The sequence below is a fragment of the Cetorhinus maximus genome, chromosome 3, assembly GCF_964194155.1.
Source record: "Cetorhinus maximus chromosome 3, sCetMax3.hap1.1, whole genome shotgun sequence".
Classification (NCBI taxonomy): domain Eukaryota; kingdom Metazoa; phylum Chordata; class Chondrichthyes; order Lamniformes; family Cetorhinidae; genus Cetorhinus; species Cetorhinus maximus.
In genome coordinates, this window is record NC_135881.1 from 16,386,888 (window position 1) to 16,414,373 (window position 27,486).

The 27,486-nt window shown below is 48.3% G+C and overlaps 1 protein-coding gene across 1 annotated transcript in view; it reads right to left on the reverse strand.

The window, feature by feature from the left end:
• scn5lab (sodium channel, voltage gated, type V-like, alpha b) overlaps positions 1 to 24,513 on the reverse strand; it is a 175,442-nt gene extending 150,929 nt beyond the window's left edge. The window contains exons 1-7 of the mRNA XM_078534703.1: positions 24,432 to 24,513; positions 21,687 to 21,923; positions 11,600 to 11,663; positions 7,836 to 7,977; positions 5,906 to 6,130; positions 4,195 to 4,380; positions 1,457 to 1,828 (exon numbers count right to left, since the gene is read on the reverse strand). Coding sequence (XP_078390829.1) covers positions 1,457 to 1,828; positions 4,195 to 4,380; positions 5,906 to 6,130; positions 7,836 to 7,977; positions 11,600 to 11,663; positions 21,687 to 21,923; positions 24,432 to 24,513 — 1,308 coding nt within the window. The remainder of the gene's footprint in view (positions 1 to 1,456; positions 1,829 to 4,194; positions 4,381 to 5,905; positions 6,131 to 7,835; positions 7,978 to 11,599; positions 11,664 to 21,686; positions 21,924 to 24,431) is intronic.
• Positions 24,514 to 27,486: the final 2,973 nt, after the last annotated feature.

Below are 27,486 nucleotides of genomic sequence, written 5' to 3' on the forward strand. Positions count from 1 at the left end.
TCCTCACCACACCTCCCCCCTCCCACCTCCCCCCTCCCCCCACCCCCACCTCCGAACCTGTACCAGGCAATGGAACATTCTACAGATGGCATTGTCAAGTGAGCAGCTGTTTCCATAGCATCAATACAGCATTACCTAGACAACCAGTCCCCAGTGCTGCTCCTCCTCTGTCCGTTTATTTTGAAGGTTATTTCGCTGATGGAGAAATGTTGTAGGTTTTTATTTTCGAAGAAAAAGTTAAGGAGGCCTGTCAAAATGATTCGGCAACTTAAGACGTCGAGCGAAACGCCTCGCTTCCCCCTTCCCTCGCCGCCCCGCATTTTTGCTTTTGCACAAAAAGTTATTTTCAATCTGCGCAACCTGACCGCCGACCCTTCTGCCAGCGAAACTGTTCCTTCTCCTCGTCAACTCTGACGGGGCTCCTCGCGATCGAGGCAGGCCCGGACCACTGCTGCCCCTCTTTGTGTTGAACGCTCACCGACCGGGGTCACATAACAGCTACCGGGGTGGTGGGTTGCCCCTGGAATGGTGCCCCCCACCCCCGGTCAGGAGAACAGGAAAGAAAGGGAGGGGCGGAACGTGGCTGAAAAAAATGGCCTGGCAACTACCTCAGGCACAGGGACATGTCTGCGAGACTTGGCAACGTGTCTGAGAGGGGATAGTTTACCAGCTGCCCGGTTACCACCTTGTGACGGTTTACATTCTCCCCAAACTGATTTTGCGCACAAAATTCCAGAGGACTTTACCATTCCCCATCTCTTTTTCCTTGGCTCACCCAATTTCCTTAAAATTATAAGTTCAACAAAGTGATTAACTAGCCCCAGAAACCTAAAAACTTAAGAACTAGGAGCTTCTGTACACTCTTTGGCCCTTTGAGGCTGCTCTACCAATTAACAAAATCATGGCTGATCTTCTCCCTCAATTCCACCTTCCCACACTTTCCCCATATCCCTTAATTCCTGGAGTGCCCAAAAGTCTATTGATTGTTGTCTTGAATATGCTCAACAGCTGAGAATTCCACTGACTCACAACCCTCAGAGTGAAGAAATTTCTCCTCATCTCAGTCTTAAATGGCCTAAGCCTTGCTATGAGTGTCGCCTCGCTATGAGTGATTCCCCAGTCAGGCGAAACATTTTCTCAGCATCTACCATGACAAGTCCCTTACAAGTTTTATATCTGTCAGTTAGGTCACCTCTCATTCTTCCAAACTCCAGGGAGTATAGGTCTCAGCTATTCACTGTCTTCTCATCCTCTCATCCCAGGAACCAGCCGAATGACCTTTTGTTGCACTCCCTCGAAGGCAAGTATGTCCATCTTAGGGAAGGAGACTAAAACTGCACCCAGTACTCCGCACGTGGCCATGTATAATTGGACTGAGATGTCTTTACTCTTATAATCCAATCCCCTTGCTTTCAAGTTAAACAATAAACAGCTTTTAAGAGATGTCAGTTCTTACATTGTCTTCCGTGATTGGCTTGCCCACTGTCACTTGAGGGAGAAGGAGGCTGCTTGGCGAGATCGGAGGTCCCCCTACCACGGACACCACGCCGTTCTGGTCCACGGCACTGTGCAACTTCCTCCGTCCACTGAGCGGCACATTGGCGGTGCCTGGCACCGATCGGTGGCTACCATGGCTCTGGTTGCTGTTGGTCCTGTACAGCTGAGGGAGGCACAAGGATTCCCGGATACTCTCGGTGTCGTCAAAGACGCTGACCTCGTCATCCGAAAACATGTTCTCCATGGCAGCATCCGCGGAGTGAGTCCGGAAGCGGAATATGCTGCTCCGTCTGAGTGGATGGCGGTTTGAAAGTATTGGCGTCATGAGAGGCTGGGGAAAGAATCCAAATTGTTCAAAGCTGATGCACACTAAACTGATTGATGGGCGAGAAAGTCAGTGATATAGAACATACACAATAAATAGGAGCAGGAGTTGGCCATTTGGCCTCTTGTACCTGCTCCGCCATTCAATAAGATCATGGCTGACCTGAGTGAGGCCTTAAGCTCACTTTCTTGCCTGCCCCCCATGACCATTTGTAGGTTCCTTGTAGGTTAAAAATCTGTCCCACTCAGCCTTGAGTATATTCAATGACCCAGCCTCCACTGCTCTCCGGGGTAGAGGATCCTAAAGATTAATGAAAAGAAATTCCTCCTCATCTCCATTTAAATGGGAGTCCACCACCATTCACAACTGGACGTGCCGGGACTGCAGAACCTTGACCTGCTCCATTAGTTATGGAATCGTTTAGCTTTCCTGTATACTGCTCCCAATCTTTGGCATGTAAGTAATCCTGTGTTATAGTTTCACTAGGTTGACATCTCATTTTTAGGTATGCTTGGTGCTGCTCCTGGCATGCACTCCTGCACTCTTTATTGAACCAGGGTTGATCCCCTGGCTTGATGGTAATGGTGGAGTGGGAGATATGCTGGGCCATGAGGTTACAGATTGTGTTCGAGTACAATTCTGCTCCTGCTGATGGCCCACAGCGCCTCATGGATGCCCAGCCTTGAGTTGCTAGATCTGTTCGCAATCTATCCCATTTAGCACGGTGGTAGTGCCACACAACACGATGGAGGGTACCCTCAATGTGAAGGTGGGATTTCGTCTCCACAATGACTGTGTGGTGGTCACTCCTACTGACACTGTCATGGACAGATGTATCTGTGACAGGCAGGTTGGTGAGGATGAGGTCAAGTACGTTTTTCCCTCTTGTTGATTCCCTCACCACCTGCCTCAGACCCAGTCTAGCAGCTATGTCCTTTAGGACTCAGCCAGCTCGGTCAGTAGGGGTGCTACTGAGCCACACTTGGTGATGGTCATTGAAGTCCCCCATCCAGGGTACATTCTGCGCCCTTGCCACCCTCAGTGCTTCCTCCAAGTGATGTTCAACATGGAGGAGCACTGATTCATCAGCTGAGGGAGGGCGGTACGTGGTAATCAGCAGGATGTTTCCTTGCCCGTGTTTGACCTGTTTCCATGAGAACTCACGGGGTTCAGAGTCAATGTAATGACTCTCGGGGCAACTCCCTCCCGACCCTATACCACTGTGCCACCACCTCTGCTGGGTCTATCCTGCCGGTGGGACAGGACATACCCAGGGATGGTGATGGTGGTGTCTGGGTCATTATCTGTAAGATATGATTCCGTGAGGATGACTATGTCAGGCTTGTTGTTTGGCTAGTCTGTGAGACAGCTCTCCCAATTTTAAAAGCTTTACCATTAACCGATCTTTTTGATCTAATATGAAGTTAGCTCTCCTTATTCTTATACTGTTGCTTGGCGCTCTTTCCTAATTCCTGCATTCCAGAAATTGCAAGTACTTTAACTCTAATTAAAAGCAACAGTCCAACAGGAGGTCACTTTCCAAACATTTGCGAAAAGCGAAATTCCTGGAGTTTTAAATGGCGAGGTGGGTGATGATGTGCAAGAATCAGACTTAGATGTTCAGCATCACTCCGAAACAAAGCAGATTCGGACAGATCAGTTTGTGATGCTCTCCCTTTGTGACGCTCCTCGAGACTTTATTTTATCTTAAAGGTGCTATTTAAAATGCAACTTGTCATTGTTATGGAGGGTCACTACCCTTCCTGTTCTAAGGAAGGAGGATTAGTCTGACTCACCGCTTGCTGCAGGGAGTGACCTGACAGGAGGCCTTTCAAACTCTGAAAGGTTTTGAGAGAGTGGATACCAAGAGAACGTTCCCTCTTGCAGGGAGGAGGATAACTTAAGAGGCCATCAGTATCAGATCGTCACAAGGAAATCCAATGGGGAATTCAGAAGAAACCTCTTCACCCAAAGTGCGGTGAGAATGTGGAATAAGTTACCACAGCGAGTGGTCGAGGTGAATGGCGTTGACGCGTTTAAGGGGGAGTGAAGCAAGTTTGCTGCAGGCAATGTGGCAAATGTCGGACAAGGCACCCAACACCTTGGTGCGCCATTTGGCCAGCCTCCCCACTTCCCAACCCATCCCCCAAAGGGCCGGTGGAACCCAGCCCAATGACTCTCAGCACCTCTTTTATTTAGTATGTGCTGCAGAATGGGATGGCCCTAACTCTGCTAAGGATTGTACTTTGCTTTATTTTATAATAAGGGGGGAGGGCAGCAGTTACCGCCGACAAGGAATAAAACATAAAACAAGAGCAGGGGCATCATTCCATGCGTGGGACTGCGTCGCCTGCTCCGGGTAGATTCCTTACCTTCCGCGGTAAGCCTTCTTCGGACGCCGACCTCAGCTCTTTATCCTCATCGATCCCCTCTTCTAACTTTCCCAGCTCTTTTCCATTCCTGGCCCTGTTGCTTCTTTCCCTGGTGCTCCTTGCACTTAAATGCGATCTCTCGGAGGAACTTCTCGACAAGGTCTCGTTCCCCAATCTGGTCAACTGCTGTGAAAATAATTTATGAAAGAGCATGCTCCATTTATTGGCACGAATGTCTTTTTTAAGGAACATTTTAGTTGTTAGCATCCGTCAAGCACCCTTGACGCGTTGCCAAACTCTGAAGGTATGGGAACTACTCCAATTAACATCTGGTATACACCCAAAACCTTCTTACTCCTGAAAGGCAATCGATCATTTTCTTATTTTCACACCTTCTTGTCTTGACTTGGCTCAATCGGTCTAAGTCTGAAGGCCACGAGACTGAGCCCACAGTGGGAGTATAAGCGAGGCTAACATTATTGAGGCTGTGCTCAAGTGGTCTATTGCCCTTCTTGCCAGATGTTAATCCGACGTCTGGCGGGGCGGGTGAGTTTCCTTGGAGACGCAATGCCGCCCGGCCCAAGATGGCGTTGGGCACATTTCGGGCAGCCCTGGAACCCTGGGGGAAAACGCCGCGGAATTTGGTGTCACTCTTACAGATTCCACCTCTCAAAAACGAGCGCAGTGGGATCCAAATTCTACCCCCTCTGTTTCTATCCCTTCTATTCGAATTATCCGCCTCTCTCGCACTGGCTTCCAACCTCGCCGAGGCCCCGCCCAATGGGCCTGCTCTTGGGCGTATTAATTTAAAGACATAAAAAGATAACAAGGGGAAGGAGCTTCCCGGTTATTATAAAAGTTGGCGGCACTAGTGCGGTAAACAGGCCACCGCTGGTCTGAAGCACCTGCTGCCGGGAGGATACACAGCAAAAGCCAAGCCTTTGGCCTAGTGCTGCTGGTGCTGGTGTCACCTCCAGTCCCCCTGCTTCCTTGCCACAGGCTCAGGCCTCCCTTTCATTCCTCACAGTGCCGAGACACTCTGGCACTTGGCTCCCATTATTTTTAGAAGGACTCAGCTGCTGGACACGGACACGTAAACACATATCACATAAAGGCATTTCAGCTCCTACTGTACTCCCAACTAAGAGTGACCCGGGAATGTAAAAGCTGGAAGATCACTGCAGAGAGTTAAGTTCCTCTGTTGGTCAGAGGTATGAACCCGCCTACCCCAACACTTTCCTGGTCAGCCCCCCCCATCTCCCCACTCTCCATAAACGCCATAAGTCGTATGCTAACTCACACTGAGTCCCGTTCGCCCGCCATCTCCCCCCGACCTCCCCTGTTCGTTGAGCTAATTTGGTTCCCCTGGTACGCCAACAGCTCCCGTTTAAAATTCTCATCCTTGTGTCCCAGTCTCTCCCTGGCCTGGCTCCTCCAGCCCTGCAAACCTCTGAGGTTTCTGAGTTCCTCCACTGCAGCCTCCCATGCGTTCCCGCTTCCCTCCGCCCCCACCATTGCCAGCTAGGCCTTTGCCAATCGAGCCCCTAAAGCTCTGGAATTTCCTCCCTAAATCCTCCGCCCTCTTTCACCTCCTCGACTAAACTCTGGGCCACCTGTTTTAATGTCTCTTCACGTGGTTCGATGTAAAATTTTGTTTGACGGCGCCCTGTCTTCGGACATTTTTTTACCAGGCGTTATATAAATGCAGTACCTTGTCAGCAAGTACCTGCTCTGCCTGTTCCTGCTGTTTCCGAAGCTGTTCCATCATCTGCTGAAACTCTTTCTCTTTCTGTGCGTTTTCTGCGATGGTAGCCTGGTTCTGCTCATCGTACGCCATGGCAACAACAGCCAGGATCAAGTTGACGAGATAGAAGGACCCCAGGAAGATGACGACGACGAAGAAGAGCATGTACGCCTTCCCGGCAGTTCGCAGAATCTGCAGTTTTGAAAAAAAGGAGCAAAACGAAAGGCGAGGGTTAGGAAACCGGAAATGCACAGCAACGGGATGAGTCAGGAGAAAGGGCAGGTCAATCTTTCAGCTTGTCTCTGGACAGAGTCACCAATTCTAGTTGGGGTGTATTCCTCAAGGGCTCATTGTCCTTTTTCTTTCAAATTCATTCGCGGGATGTGGGCGTCGCTGGCTCGGCCCAGCATTTATTGCCCATCCCTAGTTGCCCTTGAGAAGGTGGTGGTGAGCTGCCTTCTTGAACCGCTGCAGTCCATGTAGTGTAGGTACACCCACAGTGCTGTTAGGGAGGGAGTTCCAGGGTTTTAACCCTATAATGGCCTTGTCTCCATGCTCCTGCCATTAGTTACCCGACCCATCCATGCTCCCCGTTCATCACCTTCCCGTGCCAACGAGAAAGGCTCCCAATGACCCGGTTGGATTGACAGTCAAAACAGCCTTTTCACCCTGCCTCCAATGTGTTTATTTATAACTAGCAAAATAAAGGGTTCAAAGGAAATGAATTTGGTTCATGCCCCACATACCCCAGAGACCCGAGCACATAATCAAGGCTGACATTCCAGTACAGTGCGAAGGGGGTGCTACACTGTTGCAGATGTCGCCTTTCACAAGAGATGTTAAATCGTGGCCCCCATTTGCCCTCTCAGGTGGATGGAGAGACCCTATGGCGCTTTTTGAAGAGCAGGGGAGCTCTCCCCAGTGGAAGTGGTTACTGTCCAATCCCTCAACCAAATTCAGCCATTCTTCTTAAAGGGTCTCCTCAAGGTCTTTGTAGGCTGGTTGGCATTTCCAGCTCGTGCCATCAGACAGGAAAGCATTCATATGCCAGCTGGAGAATATTTTTGGCTCGATTTCAGTAGTGGAGGCCTTATAAATCCTTTAAAGGATTATAGAGAGGGAAGCGCGGGGAGGATAGCATTTAAGAGGGCTGTGAAAAGTGAGCTCTCACTCAGCATCACGGTTAATGAAATGGCTGGAACCACGGGAAGACTTGAAAGAATAAAAAAAAAGGTAAACTCCAAGCTGCTATTGCTGTCAGTCCAAAGTCACTAGTTTGACATTGGCTGGAGAGGGGTTTGTTGCAACCTGGTAAGCATTCTAGGGCAAGCGAGGCTGTGGGGCGGGTATTTTGACAAGGTTTATTTTCATTTCCTTTTGGAATGCGGGCGTCAGTGGCTAGGCCAGCGTTTATTCCCCCTCCCTAATTCCCCCTTGAGAAGGTGGTGGTGGTGAGCTGCCTTCTTGAACCGCAGCAGTCCATCTGGTGCGGGTACGCCCACAGTGCTGTTATAGGGAGCTCCAGTAACGTTGAAAGAATGGAGTTCCAAGTCGGAATGACTTAGATAATAGCTCAGAGGTGATGGGGGATCCCGTGCGTCTGCTGCCCCTTGTCTTTCTAAATGGTTGAGGTGCAGCCTCTAAATATAGGCCCGCTCTCAGCCCCACATTGAACAAACCTGGTTCTAGCTACGGAACCAACTGTGAGTCATTCCCCACCATCCACCCTGATGAAGAAGAGGTGGGTAAGGCAGGTAGAGAAAGTAGGCTGATGCAGGATTAAAATTACGCCCTCAAACAGCAGGAAATCAGGCCACGTACACCAGTCCTGCTGCGTAAGTCTTGGCTGCTGTGCTTTGGGGCATTTATTGCGCAGATTGGTAGCGCTGCCACTAACCTGGTGATACAGATTCTCCCAGAAGTCCTGCGTCATTAGGCGAAAGAGGGAGAGGAAGGCCCAGCCAAAGTTATCAAAGCTTGTGTAATTGTAATCAGGGTTCCTTCCAGCCTTCAAACATATAAAATGCGTGGGGCACTTCCTGTGAAAGAGAGGGAAAGTAATCATACACTCAAAAAAACAAATTCCATCTATTTCTCACCGTGAGCAGAAAAGACAAGTCATTTCACAAAAGCCGAGTGTGAAAGGAGGTAATAAGCGGGGCAAAGGAGTGGACTCTAGCGCCGTGCTGTCCGATACGCTCGCCATCGGCCGCATGTGGTGAGTCGGCCACGGTGAAGGGGCAAATTGATGCTGTTCGTCAGGGGAGAGGTTTTAATCAGGTGGACACCAGGACTCTGGGGCGGCCCATTCAGCTGAAGACACGGTTCCAGGAACCTGTGGCCCACGTCAAAATTAAGAAGAAAATCCTGCTGGTAAAACGATCGTTAGCATTAAAAAAGCCGTAGCACTGCTCCAATACGATATGTGGTAAAGGGGCTGCCATTGAAGGAAGTGTTGAAATATTTTGCCTGCTACACCACAAGCTGTTCTTTGACTGAGTTGTTGTCTCAGTGCCGTGCACTACCTTTCACCTTTAGTCCTGTCCTAAATCCCACTTCACCGCTGAGGCTTGTTACACCATTCAGCACATTCTTTGCATATATTTTGTATCGTGCAGCGAACATGGCGACCTGATCGCCACACGACTGGCAGGTTTCGAAATCCCAATGGGGAACACTGGTCAAGTGTAAGATTCAAGAGAGGCAACTGAAAATGCAGGTCAGCGATGAGAGAATTAAGGGAGGTGTGTTCGTGAGAGATTGGGGGTGGGGGGCAGGGAAAGATACTTGAAATCTCTGAACCAATGTTAGGACAAGGGAGTGGGATTTTTCTTTTATTCATTCATGAACTAGGCCAGCATTTATTGCCCAGCCCTAATTGCCCTTGAGAAGATGGTGGTGAGCTGCCTTGAACCGCTGCAGTCCATGTGGTGTACTTACACCCACAGTGCTGTTAGGAAGGGAGTTCCAGGATTTTGACCCAGCGACAGTGAAGGAACGGTGATATATTTCCAAGTCAGGATGGTGGGTGTCTTGGAGGGGAACTTCCAGGTGGTGGTGTTCCCATCTATCTGCTGCCCCTTGTCCTTCTAGATGGTAGTGGTCATGGGTTTGGAAGGTGCTGTTGAAGGAGCCTTGAGGAGTTGCTGCGGTGCATCTTGTAGATGCTGCTACTGTGCGAGAATGGTGGAGGGAGTGAATGTTTGTGAATGTGGTGCCGATCAAGCGGGCTGCTTTGTCCTGGATGGTGCCAACCTTCCTGAGTGTTGTTGGAGCTGCACTCATCCAGGCAACTGGAGAGTATTTCATCACATTCCTGACCTGTGCCTTGTAGATGACGGACAGGCTTTGGGGAGTGAGGAGATGAGTTACTGGCTGAAGAATTCCCAGCCTGACCCTCTCCTGTAGCCATTGCTCAATGGATCAGAACTAGAGGACTAAAGGATGCAGGAAGGGATGTAGAGTGTGAATTTGGTGGTAGTGTTCTTGCCTCTAAGGCAGAAAGGGTTTGAATCTCAATCTTTCGGATGACCTGCCTGCTGTGCAGGGAATACTAACTCATGCCATGGCACATTTGAAAAAGAGCAGGAAATTTTCCGGATGTCAAAACAGAGAATGCTGGAAATACTCAGTAGGTCTGGCAACATCTGCAGATAAAGAAGTAGAGTTAATGTTTCAAATTGGTCACCTTTCATCAGAACTGTTGAAATATTATCTTTATCTGTTCATGGGATGTGGGCGTCGCTGGCTGGGCCAGCATTTATTGCCCATCCCTAGTTACCCTTGAGAAGGTGATGGTGAGCTGCCTTCTTGAACCGCTGCAGTCCATGTGGTGTTGGTACACCCGCAGTGCCGTTAGAGCCTGCTGTGAGTTTGCTGTGTGAAAATTGGCTGCTACATTTCCTGAATGACAACAGTAACTACACTTCAAAAGAACAAAGAACAAAGAAAAGTACAGCACAGGAACAGGCCCTTCGGCCCTCCAAGCCTGCGCCGATCATATTGCCCGTCAAACTAAAACATTTTGCGGGGTCCGTATCCCTCTATTCCCATCCTATTCATGTATTTGTCAAGCTGCCCCTTAAACACCACTATCGTACCTGCTTCCACCACCTCCTCTGGCAGCGAATTCCAGACACTCACTACCCTCTGCGTAAAAAACTTGCCCCACACATCTCCTCTAAAGTTTTCTCCTCTCACCTTAAATCAATGTCCCCTAGTAATTGACTCTTCCACCCTGGGAAAAAGCTTCTGACTATCTACTCTGTCCATGCCACTCGTAATTTTGTAAACTTCTATCAAGTCACCCCTCAATCTCCGTCGCTCTAGAGAGAACAATCCGAGTTTCTCCAACCTCTCCTCATAGCTAATAACCTCCAGACCAGGCAGCATCCTGGTAAACCTCCTCTGCACCCTCTCCAACACCTCCATATCCTTCTGGTAATGTGGCGACCAGAATTGCACGCAATATTCCAAGTGTGGCCTAACCAAGGTTCTATACAGCTGCAGCATGACTTCCCAGCTTTTATACTCAATACCCCTGCAGATGAAGGCAAGCATGCCATATGCCTTCCTGACTACCTTATCCACCTGTGGACTGTACACCCAGATCCCTCTGCCGTTGATGCACTTAAGTGTTCTGCCATTTATTGTATAATTCCTGCCTGTATTAGACCCTCCAAAAGTAACTTATGGCTCGACAGGGCTTTGGGATTGTGGTTGTGAATGGAGCTATATAATTTCTTTTTCCTTTAAAGGGAAATTGTTGCAATTTGAGAGGTTTTCTCATGGGGTTAAGGTTCAAATCAGCTATGCTCTAACTGAATGGCGGAGCAGGAGTCAACTATTTGGGGCAGCCGGTATTGAAAAGATGTTATCTATCTCGACTCCTTAAAGCCCCAATGCACAAATCAAAACTCCAGTAACCGAAAGTCCTTTTCAACACAAAAAGGCAAACTGAGGTGGCCATGCTAAGAGTCTTGTCTATTTTTGCTTCTTTGCTGCAGACAGCTTAAGTAGCCCATAATCGTCACAGGGATGAAGGTAGCTGCCATCACCATAGCAACATGAGCTAAGGCGGTTGCTGCTGGTGAAAATTATTTCACGTGAGGCCTGCTCAGCCCTTTTCTGGTCAGATAAACAGGCCACATTCATGAGGAAAAAGCGCTACCGAGAGAGGGAGAGAGAGAGAGTGAGTGAGAGAGATCTGGAGAAACACATAACAAATGGTGAGAGGGCTGCAGCCACAAACTAGGCCTCAGTTGGAATTCTGAACAAAGTGAATTTTGCACCTCTGTCTTCACGTCTTATGCTCAGTGTCTAAATTAAATTTGCACCATTACCCCTTTCTCGCCATTTCATCCCTCCGGCCTTCCACCTTGTCACTCACCTTCCCTTCCATTCTCCCCGCCCCCCCCAACCCCGAAGAGGTATCCTTTGAAAAGTGTACTTTGGGGCAAAGTTCCTACTAGGATGAGCAGTGGTGTAGTCACCTGCTAGGTGCTCGCTCTGTGGTAAATGATATCGGCCTGCAGCCACGCAAAATAACTTAAAGGGACTGTGCTCTTAAAGGAAACAATAATCGAATGTTAAAGGGAACACTGGGACCAGTGATGGTCTTGCTTATCATCTAGTCCATAAACAGATGATTGTTCTACTTACCCAGCATCTGTGTTGTTTCCACAGAGTAAGGCGTCCTTTTTTCCCTCAATATAATAGTAGTTATCTAAATGGTAACAAAATTAAAAATAGCATTAGTCTACAATAGTACTTGTTAGCTAGTGAGCAAAAAATGTCAAATAAACCTTTGGTTTGGTTTAAACTTTTGGTTGCAGCACTGAGGAGATTACAAAGATATGGAAGGTTGTAGGACTTTTTGCTCATTTGTTCATGGGATGTGGGCGTCGCTGGCTAGGCCAGCATTTATTGCCAATCCCTAGTTACCCTTGTTCAGAGGGCATTTTTAAGAGTCAACCACATTGTTGTGGGTCTGGAGTCACATGTAGGCCAGACCAGGTAAGGACGGTAGATTTCCTTCCCTAAAGGACATTAATGAACCAGATGGGTTTTTACAACAATCGACAACAGTTTCGTGGTCATCATCAGACTTTTAATCCCAGATTTTTATTGAATTCAAATTTCACCATCAGCCATGGTAGGATTTTAACCCGGGGTGGGGGGATTGCAAAGAATGGTTACAAAGACAGGGAGGGTTGTAGGGGCTGGAGGAGGTTACAGAGATAGGGAGGGTTGTAGGGCTGGAGGAGGTTACAAAGACAGGGAAGGTTGTAGGGCTGGAGGAGGTTACAAAGACAGGGAGGGTTGTAGTACTGGAGGAGGTTACAGGGATAGGGAGGGTTGTAGGGCTGGAGTAGGTTACAAAGACAGGGAGGTTTGTAGGGCTGGAGGAGGTTACAGGGATAGGGAGGGTTGTAGGGTCTGGAGGAGGTTACAGAGATAGGGAGGGTTGTAGGGCTGGAGGAGGTTACAGGGATAGGGAGGGTTGTAGGGGCTGGAGGAGGTTACAGGGATAGGGAGGATTGTAGTGTTGGACGAGGTTACAGAGATAGGGAGGGTTGTAGGAGCTGGAGGAGGTTACAGAGATAGGGAGGGTTGTAGGGCTGGAGGAGGTTACAGAGATAGGGAGGATTGTAGTGCTGGAGGAGGTTACAGAGATAGGGAGGGTTGTAGTGCTGGAGGAGGTTACAGAGACAGGGAGGGTTGTAGGAGCTGGAGGAGGTTACAGAGATAGGGAGGGTCGTAGGGCTGGAGGAGGTTACAGGGATAGGGAGGGTCATAGGGCTGGAGGAGGTTACAGGGATAGGGAGGGTTGTAGGGCTGGAGGAGGTTACAGAGAAAGGGAGGGTTGTAGGGCTGGAGGAGGTTACAGAGATAGGGAGGGTTGTAGGGCTGGAGGAGGTTACAAAGATTGAGACAGCAGTGGCTGTTTTCAACATGAAAGCAAGGTTGCTTAATGAGTTCAGATATGATTCTTTCCCATTGCTGGTTTAAGAGAGGCTCTAACACTAATATGGTGGACAGAATGTCGTATACGGTCCCACTGGTATATAGTCCATTCCCCATTAGTATCCTATTGTTTTTAAATTCTACTGCATCCCGAAATGAGATCAGCACGAGCGATGGGATTGGTGCGGAGTTTTCATTATAGACAAGACAGTGGGTCTCCCTGAGCAGCATTAACTTTGATTTGAAACAGACTTGATTGCCTCGGAGTTTATAGCCGGATGATGCGTTTTGGAATACCAAATCCCAGCACCAACCATAACGGAATGAGTGGGACTAGCTGAGTTGCTCTCGCAGTGAGCCAATGTCAACACAGAGAGCCAAATGGTCTCCTTCTATGTTGTAGCCATTCAATGATGCCAAAAGGCCATTGACCTGATCAAGCTTCCTCCACAGGCCTTGCACAATCTACCCTATCATGGTCTCTGCCCCATCTATTTACGGTCCTGTGGGCAAGTTCTGTCTGAGTACTCCCTGATCGCTAAAGGTAATCAATCTCCATCTCTTATTCAGCTCCATTAGACAAAAAAATCCAATGACTCACCTCCTCACCCCAGGTAAAAGTTGCCTGTGGAGCCTCACTGGCTACGGTTAAAGACAGAACTTTAGTGTTGAAAGTAGTGGACTGCTCGCCCCTGGTTCATTACCCCACTGAAGCAAGTGTGAACTGGGAAATGATAAGCTAGCGCTAGAAAATGAACACTAATGTTCCCAGGCTGGTCATTGTAAAAAATCCACCGGTTCACTAGTGCCCTTTGTGAGTGGCAGCCTGCCATACTCTGCCTGCATGTGACTCCAGACCCACACCATGTAGTTAACTCGAAATGTCCACAGGGATAGGCGGTAGACCCTGCCCTGCTATTGTTTTCCCACAGCCAAAGATCAAACTGTGAGAACACAGCCGACGTCTCGAGCTCCATTGGAAAGCGCCTGAAGATCTAAACCCCCTCAATGTTACAAAAAACAGGAGAAAACTGTGGGCGAGGAGGGTCGTGGGGTCATAAGGTTACATTATTGACCTAGTAGAGATTCAATGATAGCAAACTTCACTCTTTACTACAATGGCTTCCTGAGGTATTCGAGGTACTTCACTAACTTGCTTCGTTACTACAAGAGGGTCTGGAGTGAGCTGTCCGACCACAATCCAGCCTGTAATTTTCATCTGTCTGTCAACCGGAACTATACTCCTGGTGGCTTCATATAATAGGAAACAAAACTGTTCAAACAAACATGAAGATGATGCACAATCGCTCTCGTGTCTCAATGAGCTGCTCGCAGCAGCGACCTGGGGGTTAGTCCTTCATCCCTGGCCACTCCAGGAGGGTTGGCCACCCTGATGGGCCTCCTATGACGAGTGGCATCAATAGCGCAACTGCAGATGTGGCACGTCTAGACGCGTGGTAAGATAAAGAGTGCCGAGTGTTCAAGGGGCCGCCCAGCTCTCCCCTCAACCTGCTCCCACACTGTCGAACAATCGTGGCAATGCTCGGATGCGAGGGGTGGGAGTCTTCACCCGCTACGCAAGGCTTGGCCATTTAACCACATTACCAGCGCCTATAGAACCCGATAAAGAGTCAACTGTGGGTCAGTGAGTGTTGGGGGGTGGGGCGAGGTGGGGACAGGGGGCGGTGGAACAAGAGAAAGAGACTGGGGTAAGAAAAAGGTTCAAACAAAAACGGAAAATGCTGGAAAAACTCAGCAGGTCTGACAGCATCTGTGGAGAGAGAAACAGAGTTAACGTTTCGAGTCCGTATAACTCTTCATTCAGAGCTCTGAAACACTGACTCTCTCTCTCTCACCACAGATGCTGTCAGACCTGCTGAGTTTTTCCAGCATTTTCTGTTTTTGTTTCAGATTTCCAGCATCTGCAGTATTTTGCTTTTAAGACAAAGGTTGTGTGGGTGTGGGTGTCTGTGTGTGTGTTTGTCTGTGTGTTTGTGGTTGTGTGAGTGTGTGTGTTTGCGTGTGTGTGCGAATGTGTGTCTGTGTGTGTATTTGTGTATGTCTGTGTGTGTGTATGTTTATGTGTGTGTGTGTGTGTATCTATGTGTGCATATGTGTGAAAGAGTGTGTGTCTGTCTGTCTGTTTGTGAGTTTGCGTGTATGTGTGTGTGTGAGTGTGTCTGTGTGTAAGTGCGTGTGTGTGTGTGAGTGTGAGGGTGTGTGTGTGTTTGTGTGTGTTTGAGTGTGTGTGTGTGTCTGTCTCTGCGTGAGTGTGCCTGTGTGTGTGTGTGTGTGTGAGTGTGTGTGTGTGCGAGTGTGTCTGCATGTGAGTGTGTGTGTGAGTGAGTGTGCATGTGTGTGTTTGTGTGTGTAAGTGTGTGTGTGTGTATCTGTGTATGAGTGTGTGTGTGTCTGTATGAGTCTATGTGTGTGCCTGAGTGTGAGCATGTGTGAATGTATGCGAGTGTGTGTGTGAGTGTGTGTATGTATGTGAGTGTGTGTGTGTGTTTGTGTGTGGGTGCGAGTGTGTGCATGTATGTGTCTGTCTGTGTGTGAGCATGCGTGTTTGTGAGTGTCTGTGTGTGATTTTGTGTGTGTGTTTGTGTGTCTGTGTGTGTGTATGTGTGAGTGTGTGTTTGTGTTTGTGTGTGGGTGCGAGAGTGTGTGTGTGTGTGAGAGTGTGTCTGTGTGTGTGTGAGTGCGTGTGTGTTTGTGTGTGTGTGTGTGTGTGTGACTGTGTGTGTTTGAGAGTGTGTGTGTGAGTGTGTGGGTGTGTGAGTGTGAGGGTGTGTGTGTGTCTGTCTATGTGTGAGTGTGTCTGTGTGTGTGTGTGAATGTGCGAGTGTGTGTTTGTGTGTGTGTGTAATTGTGTGTGTGTGTGTGTGTGTATGTGTGTCTGAGTGTGTGTGTTTGAGTATATGTGAGTGTGTGTGTGTGTGCATGTGTTTGTGCATGTGTAAGTGTGTGTCTGTGTATTTGTGTGTGTGTGTCTGAGTGTGTGTGTGTGAGTGTATGTGAGTGTGTGTGAGTGTGTGTGTGAGTGTGCATGTGTGTTTGTGTGTGTGTAAGTGTGTGTGTATTTGTGTATGTGTGTGTGTGTGTATGTGAGTGTGTGTGTGTGTGAGTGTGTGTGTGAGTTTGTGTGTGGGCGTGAGTGTGTGTGTGTGAGTGAGTGTGTCTGTGTGTGTGTGAGTGTGTCTGTGTATCTGTGTGTGTGTCTGTGTGTGTGTGTGTGTCTGCATGTGAGTGTGTGTCATTGTGTGTGTGAGTGTGAGTGTGTGTGTGTGTGTATGTGTCTGTGTGTGTGTCTGTGTGTATGTTTGTGAGTGTGTCTGTGTGTGTGTGTGTCTGCGTGTGAGTGTGTGGGTGTTTGTGTGTGACTGTGTGTGTGTGTGTCTGTGAGTGTGTCTCTGTGTGTGTGTGTGAGTGTGTGTGTATGTGAGGGTGTGTGTGAATGTGTGAGTGTGTGTGTCTGTGTGTGCGTGAGTATGTCTGTGTGTGTCTGTGTGTGTGAGTGTGTGTGTGTGAAGAAAAAACTCTTGATGGCTTCAGTGTGTGTTGAACTGATAAGAAGCCACCTGTATTCTTCCGTCCACCATTTCAATAAAGAGAGGCCGATTAAGAAGGCCATAAGCATTTTGCCCTTGAACACAAAGACTTTTATTAAGGAAAATCCTGATGGGATTGACAGCATTTGACAATATTGGGATAATCACAATATTGTGATATCTTTCCACAGGGAGCATGTAAGACACAATCAGCTTTGGAAACAGATTAGGAGCATTTTGATAAAGCTCAAGTTCAAGCGGTAATCCGTTTGATTTATCATACAGTTTTACTGATGGATGAGTAGGCATCATCTGATGCCAGTCCATGTGGATCAGTCCATTTATTTTTATACTCTGATTAAAGTTGCATTCTTCTGCAAGTATTCAGCTGAAATCAATGGTGTTTGGCAAGATGGACTGCTCTTTACAAAATGAAAAAAAAGATGTGATTGGATTTGCCTTTTAACGATCTGTACCGGGGAAGTTTGTTGAAGCAAATGTTGGCTTGTTAGAATTTCCATTTTTGCTGTTGTTACGTGTTGGGCTGTTAATCACAGTATTGCACTGGATCCAAATCAATTATTTGTTTTCTTTCTTCACACACACACAAACACGTACACATACACACACACACAGACACACACGCGTGTGCACACACACAGATGACACACACACGCATACACGCGTACACACACTGACACACACACACAGACACACACACACAGACACACACCCATACACGTATGCAGACAGACACACACACACAGACACGCAGACACACACACACACACAGACACACACACACAGACACACACCCATACACGTATGCAGACAGACACACACACACAGACACGCAGACACACACACAGACACACACACACAGACACAGTCACACACACAAACACACAGATGCAGACATACACACAGACACACACACAGACACAGACACACACACAAACACACACACACAGACGCAGACACACAGACACACACACAGACATGCAGACACACACACAGACACAGACAGACACACACACAAACACACACACAGATGCAGACACACACACAGACAGACACACAAACACGCCCACACACACAGACGCAGACACACACACAGACATACACATACACACACACACACATACAATTTGAGCACACATTGCTGTGAACTCTGTTTTCAACAGTGATAACAGACAGGTAGACAGAGTGGACAGACATTTAAAAACAGTTGCAACTTCCAAAAGCATTTACTCCCCTTACATAGGAAGATAGGAACAGGATATCCCAGAAGAAAAAACAGTTCAACATGTTCAAATGCTAGTAACAATCAGTAATACTGGCACCAGTAATACAGGAGTTCCATTTTACAGTATACAAGACCAGTTCAGACAAGTTTTACAGGTACTATTCCATCCCACATTTTCCTGTGTTTTTCCTTCTGCGTAGGCCACTCAGCCCCTCAGGCACGTTACAGGCAGCTCTAAGCCAGAAAGGAAGAACCAGGAAAACTTGGGAAATGGCCGCTACTGCTCTGAACTGGAGTTCCATTTTTGGGGGTATACAAGACCAGTTCAGACCAATACCAATCATTTCTCAAGTTTCCCTGTTTTTATTTCCTTCTTCTGGGTATGCAGGGTGTGGAAAATGATTCTTCCTATGTTGATTTTACTGGGGGTGCTGGGCGTGGTGGTGGGGGAGGTTAGGAGGGTTGGGCTATCCACATGGGGAGACATCTTAACACCCACCAGCAGTCAAAGCCAATCCCTGGGTGAGTGCTTATGAAATGTCCCCTTTGCTTACAGTTGGAAAATCCTATCCTCGGCAACTTGCAGGCATTGTCCTCCGATCTTTGCAAGGAATGCAAATGCTTTGCTCTCACAGCGTTTGAAATGTCAATACAGGATGCCAAAGATCCTATTGTGTTGAGAGGGTGACCAGAAATAGCCCAGGCAATGGGAAGGAACTTCCAGCGGAGACAGAAACAAGCTAAATGCTTCTGTAAACAAGGCTTCTTTTTCAAATTTTGGTTCACCCTTTTTTTTAAACCCCCGATCGCTTTCTCTCGTCCCGCCCCTCACTCGCCGACCCACTCCAACGAGAGTTGACTCTTTATCGGGTTCTATAGGCGCTGGTAATGCGGTTAGATGGCCAAGCCTTGCGTAGCGGGTGAAGGCTCCTACCCCTCGCATCCGAGCATTGCCACGATTGTTCGACAGTGGGGCGGGGCAGGTTGAGGGGAGAGCTGAGCGGCCCCTTGAACACTCAGTGCTCTTTATCTTTCCACGCGTCTAGACGTGCCATATCTGCAGTTGCGCTATTGATGCCACTTGTCATAGGAGGCCCATCAGGGTGGCCAACCCTCCTGGAGTGGCCAGGGATGAAGGACTAACCCCCAGGTCGCTGCTGCGAGCAGCTCATTGAGACACGAGAGCGATTGTGCATCATCTTCATATTCTTTGAGCAGTTTTATTACTTATTTATACAGGCCTTGAAGATGTGGAGGGTGGGTGGGTGGGTGGGGAATGCCTATTTTTTTCTGGGCAGGGTGCGAGGAGGTGGGAGGCCATGAGTCTCCAGGAATACCTCCAGCCATAGTTGGCAACCCCGTAGACATCTTCCCTCTGAAATCTATTCTCCATTGCTCACTTAAGTGAGCCTTTCAGGTTCGGAGATCTGATCCTAACAGCATTCTTGTCACCCTCCACTGAACTACCCCCGGAATCAATGGCCTTCTGAACATATGTGACCCAACGTTAAATAATCGGAAAACATCGAAGGCAAGTGAAGGAATCGATAGATAGTCCATTGGAAAGGCCAGTCCAGTGGACAAACTGCCTTTGCTTGCACTATGATCTCTTGGACTCTTGTGCTAGGAACGAGCATACGCACTTGAAAGATAACGGGGGAAGGGTACAGAGGGCAAGCCGAGCACAGAGCAGAAATGTCATTTATTGTTGCTTAGTTACCCTGTGATTGCTGCAAGCAAATCCTCTGTAAATATGAAATTTAATTTCAGTCAAGCATCCTGTTTGTTTTGGTAATATCAACATTTGGATGAAGTAAGCGTCTAACCCATATGCTGTGCATCCATTAGGAACAGGTTGGGGGTGGGGGTTGGGGTGGGAAGGGTAATCAGGATGTGGCAAATTATCCTTTGTGCATTTGAGGCAAGAATTGATTGGGGAGAATTCTCAGGGCCTCCAAATTTGGCCTCACCTGTTTGTAAGATTGGGCACTTGTGACGCCTCCCTGTATCTATGGTTTTATTTGTGTTGGGGGGTTGGGGTGGGGGATAGGGTGGATTTGGAGCTCCACACAATTGGGGATTCCAGAGTCAACAGTGGCAATTTTTTTTCAACAACTGGAGGGAAATTTTGTAAAACCCTCTCACCACCAATGCAGCCAGTGAGGGTCATGGTTCTGATGTCTGTGGTATTCTGGGCGTATGTGATGGAAGGTCACAGGGATGATACTTAGGATTTTGCAATACGACATTTTAACACCTTTAACATAGTAAAATCTCCCAGAGCGTTATTAAGTGTAACCTGACACTGAGCCACATAAGGGAATCTCAGGATGGGTGACCAAAAGTTGGGTTAGAGTTAGGTTTGTAAGGAGTGTCTCGAAGGAGGAGGGAGAGGGAGAGAGGAGGAGGTGGTAGGGTATGAATTGTGGAGCTTAGGTTCTAGGTAGTTGAAGGTACGGCTATGAATGGCAGAGTGAGGGAAATCAAGGGGCCGGAATTGGAGGAGTGCAGAGATCTCGGAGGGGCTGTTGAGCTGGAGGAGGTTACAGAGACAGAGAGGGACAAGGCCAGGGAGGGGTTAGAAAACAAGGATGAGAGTTTTAAGTCCCCATCTGCTTTGTGTGAGACTCCACCAACAGTGCAGGATCTTACATTATTTCCTCCATGCAAGCAACACAAATCACTTCGAGTTCACAGTATCATCCATTAAAAAAGGACAACAGGCAGGTTAGGTCAAAAGGAAAGACGAGTGACAAACTGAACTTTGCTGAGTCAACAGGAGCTAAGCGAAGGATTAGACTTTCGAGCACTAGTTATCAAAGTTAAAACTGCAGGTTGCAGGGGAATGGAGCCTGGGGATTCAGGGAAAAAGGTGCCTGAGATCATTCTTACCTTCCAGGTTGCCCTTACAATATAGGAGAACGTGGCAGTGTAGAAGGAATAATATTATTGCTGGAGCTGGTCATGCTGGACAATAAATTATAAGCCCAGGCGGTGACCAAGGATAGTCTGCAGCCCACTGGTTTGAATCCTCAGAGACGAGTCTGCACATGGGAGGATAGTGGGGAATGGCAGAGGGTGAGGTCTGGTAGGCCCATCTTGGTCAAGGCATTGTGCAGCAGATTGACATGGGCTGCCGGAGAGGAACTTGGGAATTGAGGAGCAAGTTCATGAGGGTTGGACCTTTATTTCCAGGATGTGAGAGAACGAGAGGGGAATTAAAAAAAAAATTCTTGTTCTTTTCGTGGCCTCTCCTTGAAGAGTTTGGCTGAACAGCTAAGGTCATGCCAAGTGCAAGACATCACCGGGGCTGCAAAGAGTGGAACAGAATTGAAACCCCAACAGCAACATTTTGGCTGTCAGTTCCTCCCGCGCGAGTTTTCATCCAGCTCTCTTTTAAAATTATTGATGAAGTCAGCTTCCGCTGCCTGTTCAAATAGAACATTCCAGATGGTGACCGCTCTCTGGGTGAACAAGCAAAGCCGAAGTGAATAAGGACCTAGTGATTAGGTGACACTATTTTAAACACCTGTGGATTGTGGTAGACAGGGAAGACTGAGGTACCCTGCCATTTCAAAGCCTTGAGGAAGAAGAAATGAAGAATAGAACACTGTGTGATGAAGAGAAAAGGAGGAACTGTGTCTGCAACATAGGAGCTACAAGGGAGGAAGGGCCATAATAGTATTGATTAATAGAGACAATCAAAAAAATGGCTGTAACAGAGAGAGAGAGAGAGAGACAGAGAGACAAGAGTGATTACCCATCAGATCTGCACCCTGCTTGGGATTGTGAGATAGGTTTTCACTAGATAGGGGTATCAGGGGATATGGATATAAAGCGGATAAGAGGAGTCAAGGTACACATCAACCATGATATAATTGTATGGTGGAACTATCTCGGGGGTGGAACTTCCTCCTGTTTCTAATATCCCTGGAGATGTCAGAGGATTTTGAGTACACATTAATCAGTTAGGTGATCTGAGGCTTACCTTTATCATTAATGAATTCTTCAAATGTAACGTTCCAAGGCCAGGTATAATTCTGTGTATCGTTCAGCATGACATCGCCAACGACACGCCAATCCCGCACACATTTCTGACGCAAGTTCCCCATGAAGAGCTGAAGCCCAATGAGTGCAAAGACACTTAAGCAGAACACAGTCAGGATCATGACGTCTGCTAGCTTCTTCACGGACTGTATCAGTGCACCCACAATGGTTTTCAGGCCTGCAAGTGAATAGTAAAAGGATTAGCTTGGTAGAGATAGAATGCAGTCAGTGCCATGGTATCAGGGCATCAGCTAAAGGTGACTGATTGTAGTGTTTCTTTTTTCTACTGTTTGATCATCCAGAGTTTAGACTTTGAGAAGGATAAGACTGAACAACTCTCGTTTTACTTACATAGAATTTAGAGTACAGATACAGGCCATTCAGCCCAAGTGGTCCGTGTTCAACACCCCCCCTCCCACCCTACTTCATCTAACCCGATCAACATCCCTTTCCATTCCTTTCTCCCTCATACGTTTACATAGATTCCCCTGAAATGTATCAATGCCAGTCGCCTCATCCACTTCATGTGGTAGTGAGTTCCACATTCTCACCTTTCCCTGGCTAATGCTGGGAGGAGAGACTGACCAAAAAAAAGAGCAAATTGAAGTAGGAAATGCTGACTTCTTATAGATTCTCTCTCTAAGAATCTTTTCTTTCAAAAGAAGGAAAAGAGGGAAGATTCGTTTCGTGTGCCAAGTGTATCAAAACGTAACCCCATTTGGAAAGAAAGAGTTTACAATTGCACAATGCAACGCTTAAAGCGCCTTGCTAGGACCACTAGAAATAGAGCTGGGGCATGACAAGAATTGGAGACATCGAGATCAGCGAATTCAGGACAGGATGGATCTAAAGAGAAGAGGGAAGAGTTAAGGCCCAACCATCTTCAGCTGCTTCATCAATGACCTTCCTTTCATCATAAGGTCAGAAGTGGGGATGTTCGCTGATGATTGCACAATGTTCAGCACCATTCGCGACTCCTCAGATACTGAAGCAGTCCATGTCCAAATGCAGCAAGACCTGGACAATATCCAGACTTGGGCTGACAAGTGGCAAGTAACATTCGTGCCACACAAGTGTCAGGCAATGACCACCTCCAGCAAGATAGAATCCAACCATCATCCCTTGATGGTCAATGGTATTACCATCACTGACTCCCCCACTGTCAACATATTGAGGGTTACCATTGACCAGAAACTGAACTGGACCAGCCATATAAATGCTGTGGCTACAAGAGCAGGTCAGAGGCTAGGAATCCTGTGAGGAGTACTCATCTCCTGACTCTCCAAAGCCTGTCCACCACCTACAAGGCACAAGTCAGGAGTGTGATGGAATACCCTCCACTTGCCTGGATGAGTGCAGCTCCAACAATGCTCAGGAAGCTCAACACCATCCAGTACAAGGCAATCCGCTTGATCGGTGTCACATCCACCACCTTAAACGCTCACTCCCTCCACTATCGATGCATATTGGCAGTGTGTACCACCTACAAGATGCACTGCTGCAACTCACCAAGGCTCCTTCGACAGCACCTTCCAAATCTATGACCTCTACCATCTAGAAGGACAGGGGCAGCAGATACATGGGAACACCACCACCTGGAAGTTTCCCTCCAAGCCATACACCACCCTGATTTGGAAATATATCGCTGATCCTTCACTGTTGCTGGGTCAAAATCCTTGGACTGCCTCCCTAACAGCACTGTGGGTGTACCTACACCACATGGACTGCAGCAGTCAAAGAAGGCAGCTCACCACCACCTTGACAAGGGCAGTCCGGGATGGGCAATATATGTTAGCCTAGGCAGTGATGCCCAAATCACATGAAAGAATAAAAACATTTACATGATTACCAATCTCTTCAATGTAGGTTGTTAGCTACGTGCGACAAGCATTAGTGAGCTATAACTCCTGGACATTATATTGGAATTCAATGTAGAATTTAAAATGAGTCTATTTTGATCCTTTGAACATATGTCAGTTGACTTTCAGCATTATTGACCTATTTTCTGGGGTTTATCTGTCAGCACATTCCATTTTTCTTTGCTTACCCCATCCAGATTCCTGATTGAAAACTTGACCCGAAAAGACATGGATTACTGAGGACCTGCATGGCTAGGAATGCACACTCAGGGCTGAACCTTTGCTTGGGAGGCAGGAAACGGGAGTCAGAACTGTTCCCGAGTTCCCGAACCCAATCCCGGGGAGAAACGGTCACCGACCTGAGATTTTGCCCGGGGCGGGGGTCCCCCTTCATCGGCATTGGAGGCAGCTTTCCAGGCAGATGGGCTCTCAAAGCTGGGAGACTCCAGTACAGGGTGAATGGCGGAGAGGTTGCTTCAGCATGAAGGTGCCCTCTCACCAGCTTTTTCAAAAAATGATTTAGAATAGAGAAAAGGCAGTCGGGTGAGCACTGTGGGGGTAAGGAGCTGGTGGGGGGGTGGGGGATCCCACTTCAGGCCAACCTTTGTTGCCTCTGCACCCAGGCAGGCAGGGAAGGCCTACAGGCCTGTCCGTAGCACGGGTACCCCGGCCTGTTGCTGGGTGCCTGCCTCCGTGCAGTTAAATTACCCTCTGGGAAGACTGGAGAATCCCAGTTGACCTCCATTGTTGACCTTGAACCAGTCTCTTAGCGAGCTTACTGGACTGCCTGCCTTGTGGGGATGGGCACAGCCTTGCCGGGTACAGACCTGGCTCCTCCGAAATGGCTGGTGCCAGGAGCGGTGCTGGGAAAAACGGCACGGCAACCGGGCCTGTGTTTTCAGGCTCCATCCGCCTCCCATCCTGACGTCAGCGGGGCCCCGATGGTCCTGCCCTCTCAGTTAAATTGTCGTCCTCACCGCCGAGGTGGCTGATGTGGGGTGCTGCTTATTTCGTGTCCATTTTTTAGAAACGATCTGATTTTCATCGCATTAAATTCAGTCGGGCGGCAGTGGGTGGCTGGTTGTCGGTGTAGACGGGACATTATCCCACACGTTAACACTCCAACATTGGATGACCTGACGGCCAGACTCAGGAGCAATAATGGGCAACAGCTTGGCCATTGCACTCAGGTTATGTCTTTCTTACATTCAAGGCACTTGGCTGAGAAAGGGGTGGGATTGACGCCGAGCCGTTTGAGAGCGTTGTGAGGTGACTGAGAATTCGGTGAAGCAAATACGGAGTAGCTTAAGAGGAAGGGTTTGAGAGCCTCACCAGGGCACAGCTGAAGAGCCTGCAAAATGGATGGAGTGCAGGACGGGTAGGTTTCTTTTATTCATTCACGAGGTGTGGGCCTCGCTGGCTGAGGCCTAGCATTTATTGCCCATCCCTAATTGCCCTTGAGGAGGTGGTGGTGAGCTGCCTTCTTGAAGTCAGAAGACCAGAGGAGCTGGGAGGAGACCACAAGACTTTCGAGGTAAGGGGGTGGGCAAAGGCAAGGGCGCAGTTGAACAGGTGATGAGATAAGATGGCACCATAAGGTGGCAATGTGAAGACCAGGGGCTGAATTTTCCGGCAGGGGGATCTTACGTTCCCGCTGTCGTCAATGAGGTTTAGAATGTCTCGCCGCAATTCACTGCCCCCTCCCCACCGAAACGGGGCCTTAAAATTCTGCCCCAGGCCTGTCCTTAAGCTGTGAGGCTGGTATGGACGGTGATGCTCCAGTGAGCTCAGTATCACACAGTGCCACACCACACCTTCACCTATGGTCATCCAACCACCAAAAAGGTCAGCGGATTAACCCTTTAAAGCCTGAAGCAGCATGCTTTTGGAGTCAAGCCTGAAATACAGCAAGCTCGTAATAAGCAGATCAGAGGCTGGTGATGAGGTAACCACATCAAATGCTGTGTTTGAAGATGATTAAAGTTCCTGTGTTTGTAATGCCGCATACAATATGTCCCTCTCATTATCCTTTATAACAAGAGTGCAGGATGGAATCAAAGCAAACCGCAGAAATCAGCCAAAGTAACATTGTTTTATTGAAATGTGATACATCAGGTCAATGACTCTTTTCCTGGATTTAACATTATTTGGTTTCAGTTTTACAGGCCATGTTGATAGCAAGTGGCTGCAATTGCAGGGCTTAAATGAAGGTTCAGAATTAAAGGATTTAGCGTGCAGTTAGCAGCTGTTAACCCTTACAGGGCCCGAAAAATACATTGCTTCATCCCACACTAGATCGTACACTAAGGAAGGTCCTGTGGTCCTGTAAATTGCTTCAATTTACGACACCTGACCTGCGGTAAAATGAGTTTAATCGCTGATTTTTCTCTCCAGCCTTTCATTTAGATTTTTGTTCTGTCCTATTTCTTGCCTGAAGCGGCCTAGTGATTCCCTGACCATTCCCTGTTTCTGACTGCGAATGGGATGTGGATGGGGCATGTACATAGTGTGCTGTCCATTAGAACCTCCGTTTCTTACCCTGGATGAATCGTTTTTTTTTTTATTCATTCGCAGGGTGTGGGCGAGATCAGCATATTCCGGCCACCCCCACCACCACCCCCCCCACCACCGGCCGATTGCCCTTGAGAGTGTGGTGGTGAGCTGCCTTTCTCAACTAGGCTCGCTAGACCTAGAAGCCCTTCTAAGCCGAATTGTTACTTTGACCGGTTTCTTCAATCCAACTCAGAAGACTTCATCGTCTAGCGATGCATGAGGCAGGCAAGGCACACGCTTACATCTGGATAAAAGCAAAATACTGCAGATGCTGGAAATCTGAAACGAGAACAAAAAATTGCTGGAAAGACTCAGCGGGTCCGACAGCAGCCGTGGGGAGAGAGGCAGAATTAACGTTTCGAGTCCGTATGACTCTTCTTCAGAAGACAAATGCTCTGTGTTCTGAAAAAACTTCTGCAGAGGACTCGAAACGTTGACTCTGTCCTTCTCTCCACGGATGCTGTCAGACCCGTTGAGTTTTTTCCAGCAATTTTTGTTTTATGTTACAGGCTTACACCTCGTTTCCGTTGCTGGAACAGGTCGCTAAGGGGAAGCCAGAGGCTGTAGCTCGAGGGATGCCACTCTGCATTAAACCAGGAGTTTCTCCCACTCTTACTCCCTGCCATAGGCGTCTTGGAAGGGTTTGCAGGTTGACAATCAACCTGTTAGGCTGCGCTATGTCTGTGCCTTTCACGGCCATCAAGTCTCAGGGCAGAATGGTCCCAGGTTTACACCAAGTGTGGTAGTGGGCGGGAAAAAAATCGCTTTACCCGCACCTTATCGTCCCATTTCCGCCTCATGCAGTCACGGGAAACATGCCCATCCTGCTCGCGGGCGGCCTCCGAATTGCCTGCCAAGTTGTTACCCCACTGCTTCCTCACACGGGGCATCAGATTTAAACTGCAGCCATGCGCACATTTCTTAACGCTTGCAGCCCAGGGCTGCTCCGGTGAAGCCAGAAGCCAAGCAGAGAGCAGATCCCCGTTTCAGTCACACATCCCAGGCACGCGTTCTGGATGCCTTAGACACCCGCCGTGATGTCCCCCTACCCCCTGCTCGGGCCGCAGGAGGTCCGTCAGTGTCAGTGCTCCGGCTCGGGAGGCGCTGGCAGAGGTGGTCGGTTCCAAAGCTGCACACAAGAAGTCGGCCATCCAGTGCATAAAGAGGATGAATGATCTCATCAATGCTGCCAGGGTAAGGCCATCTCATCACTCTAATCTCACACACTCACAAGCCCATCACACATTCACTGGCATCTCACTCACTGCCAGCTCAAGGGACATCACCACTCACTCTCTCACACATACCCTTACATGTCCATCTGGCCTC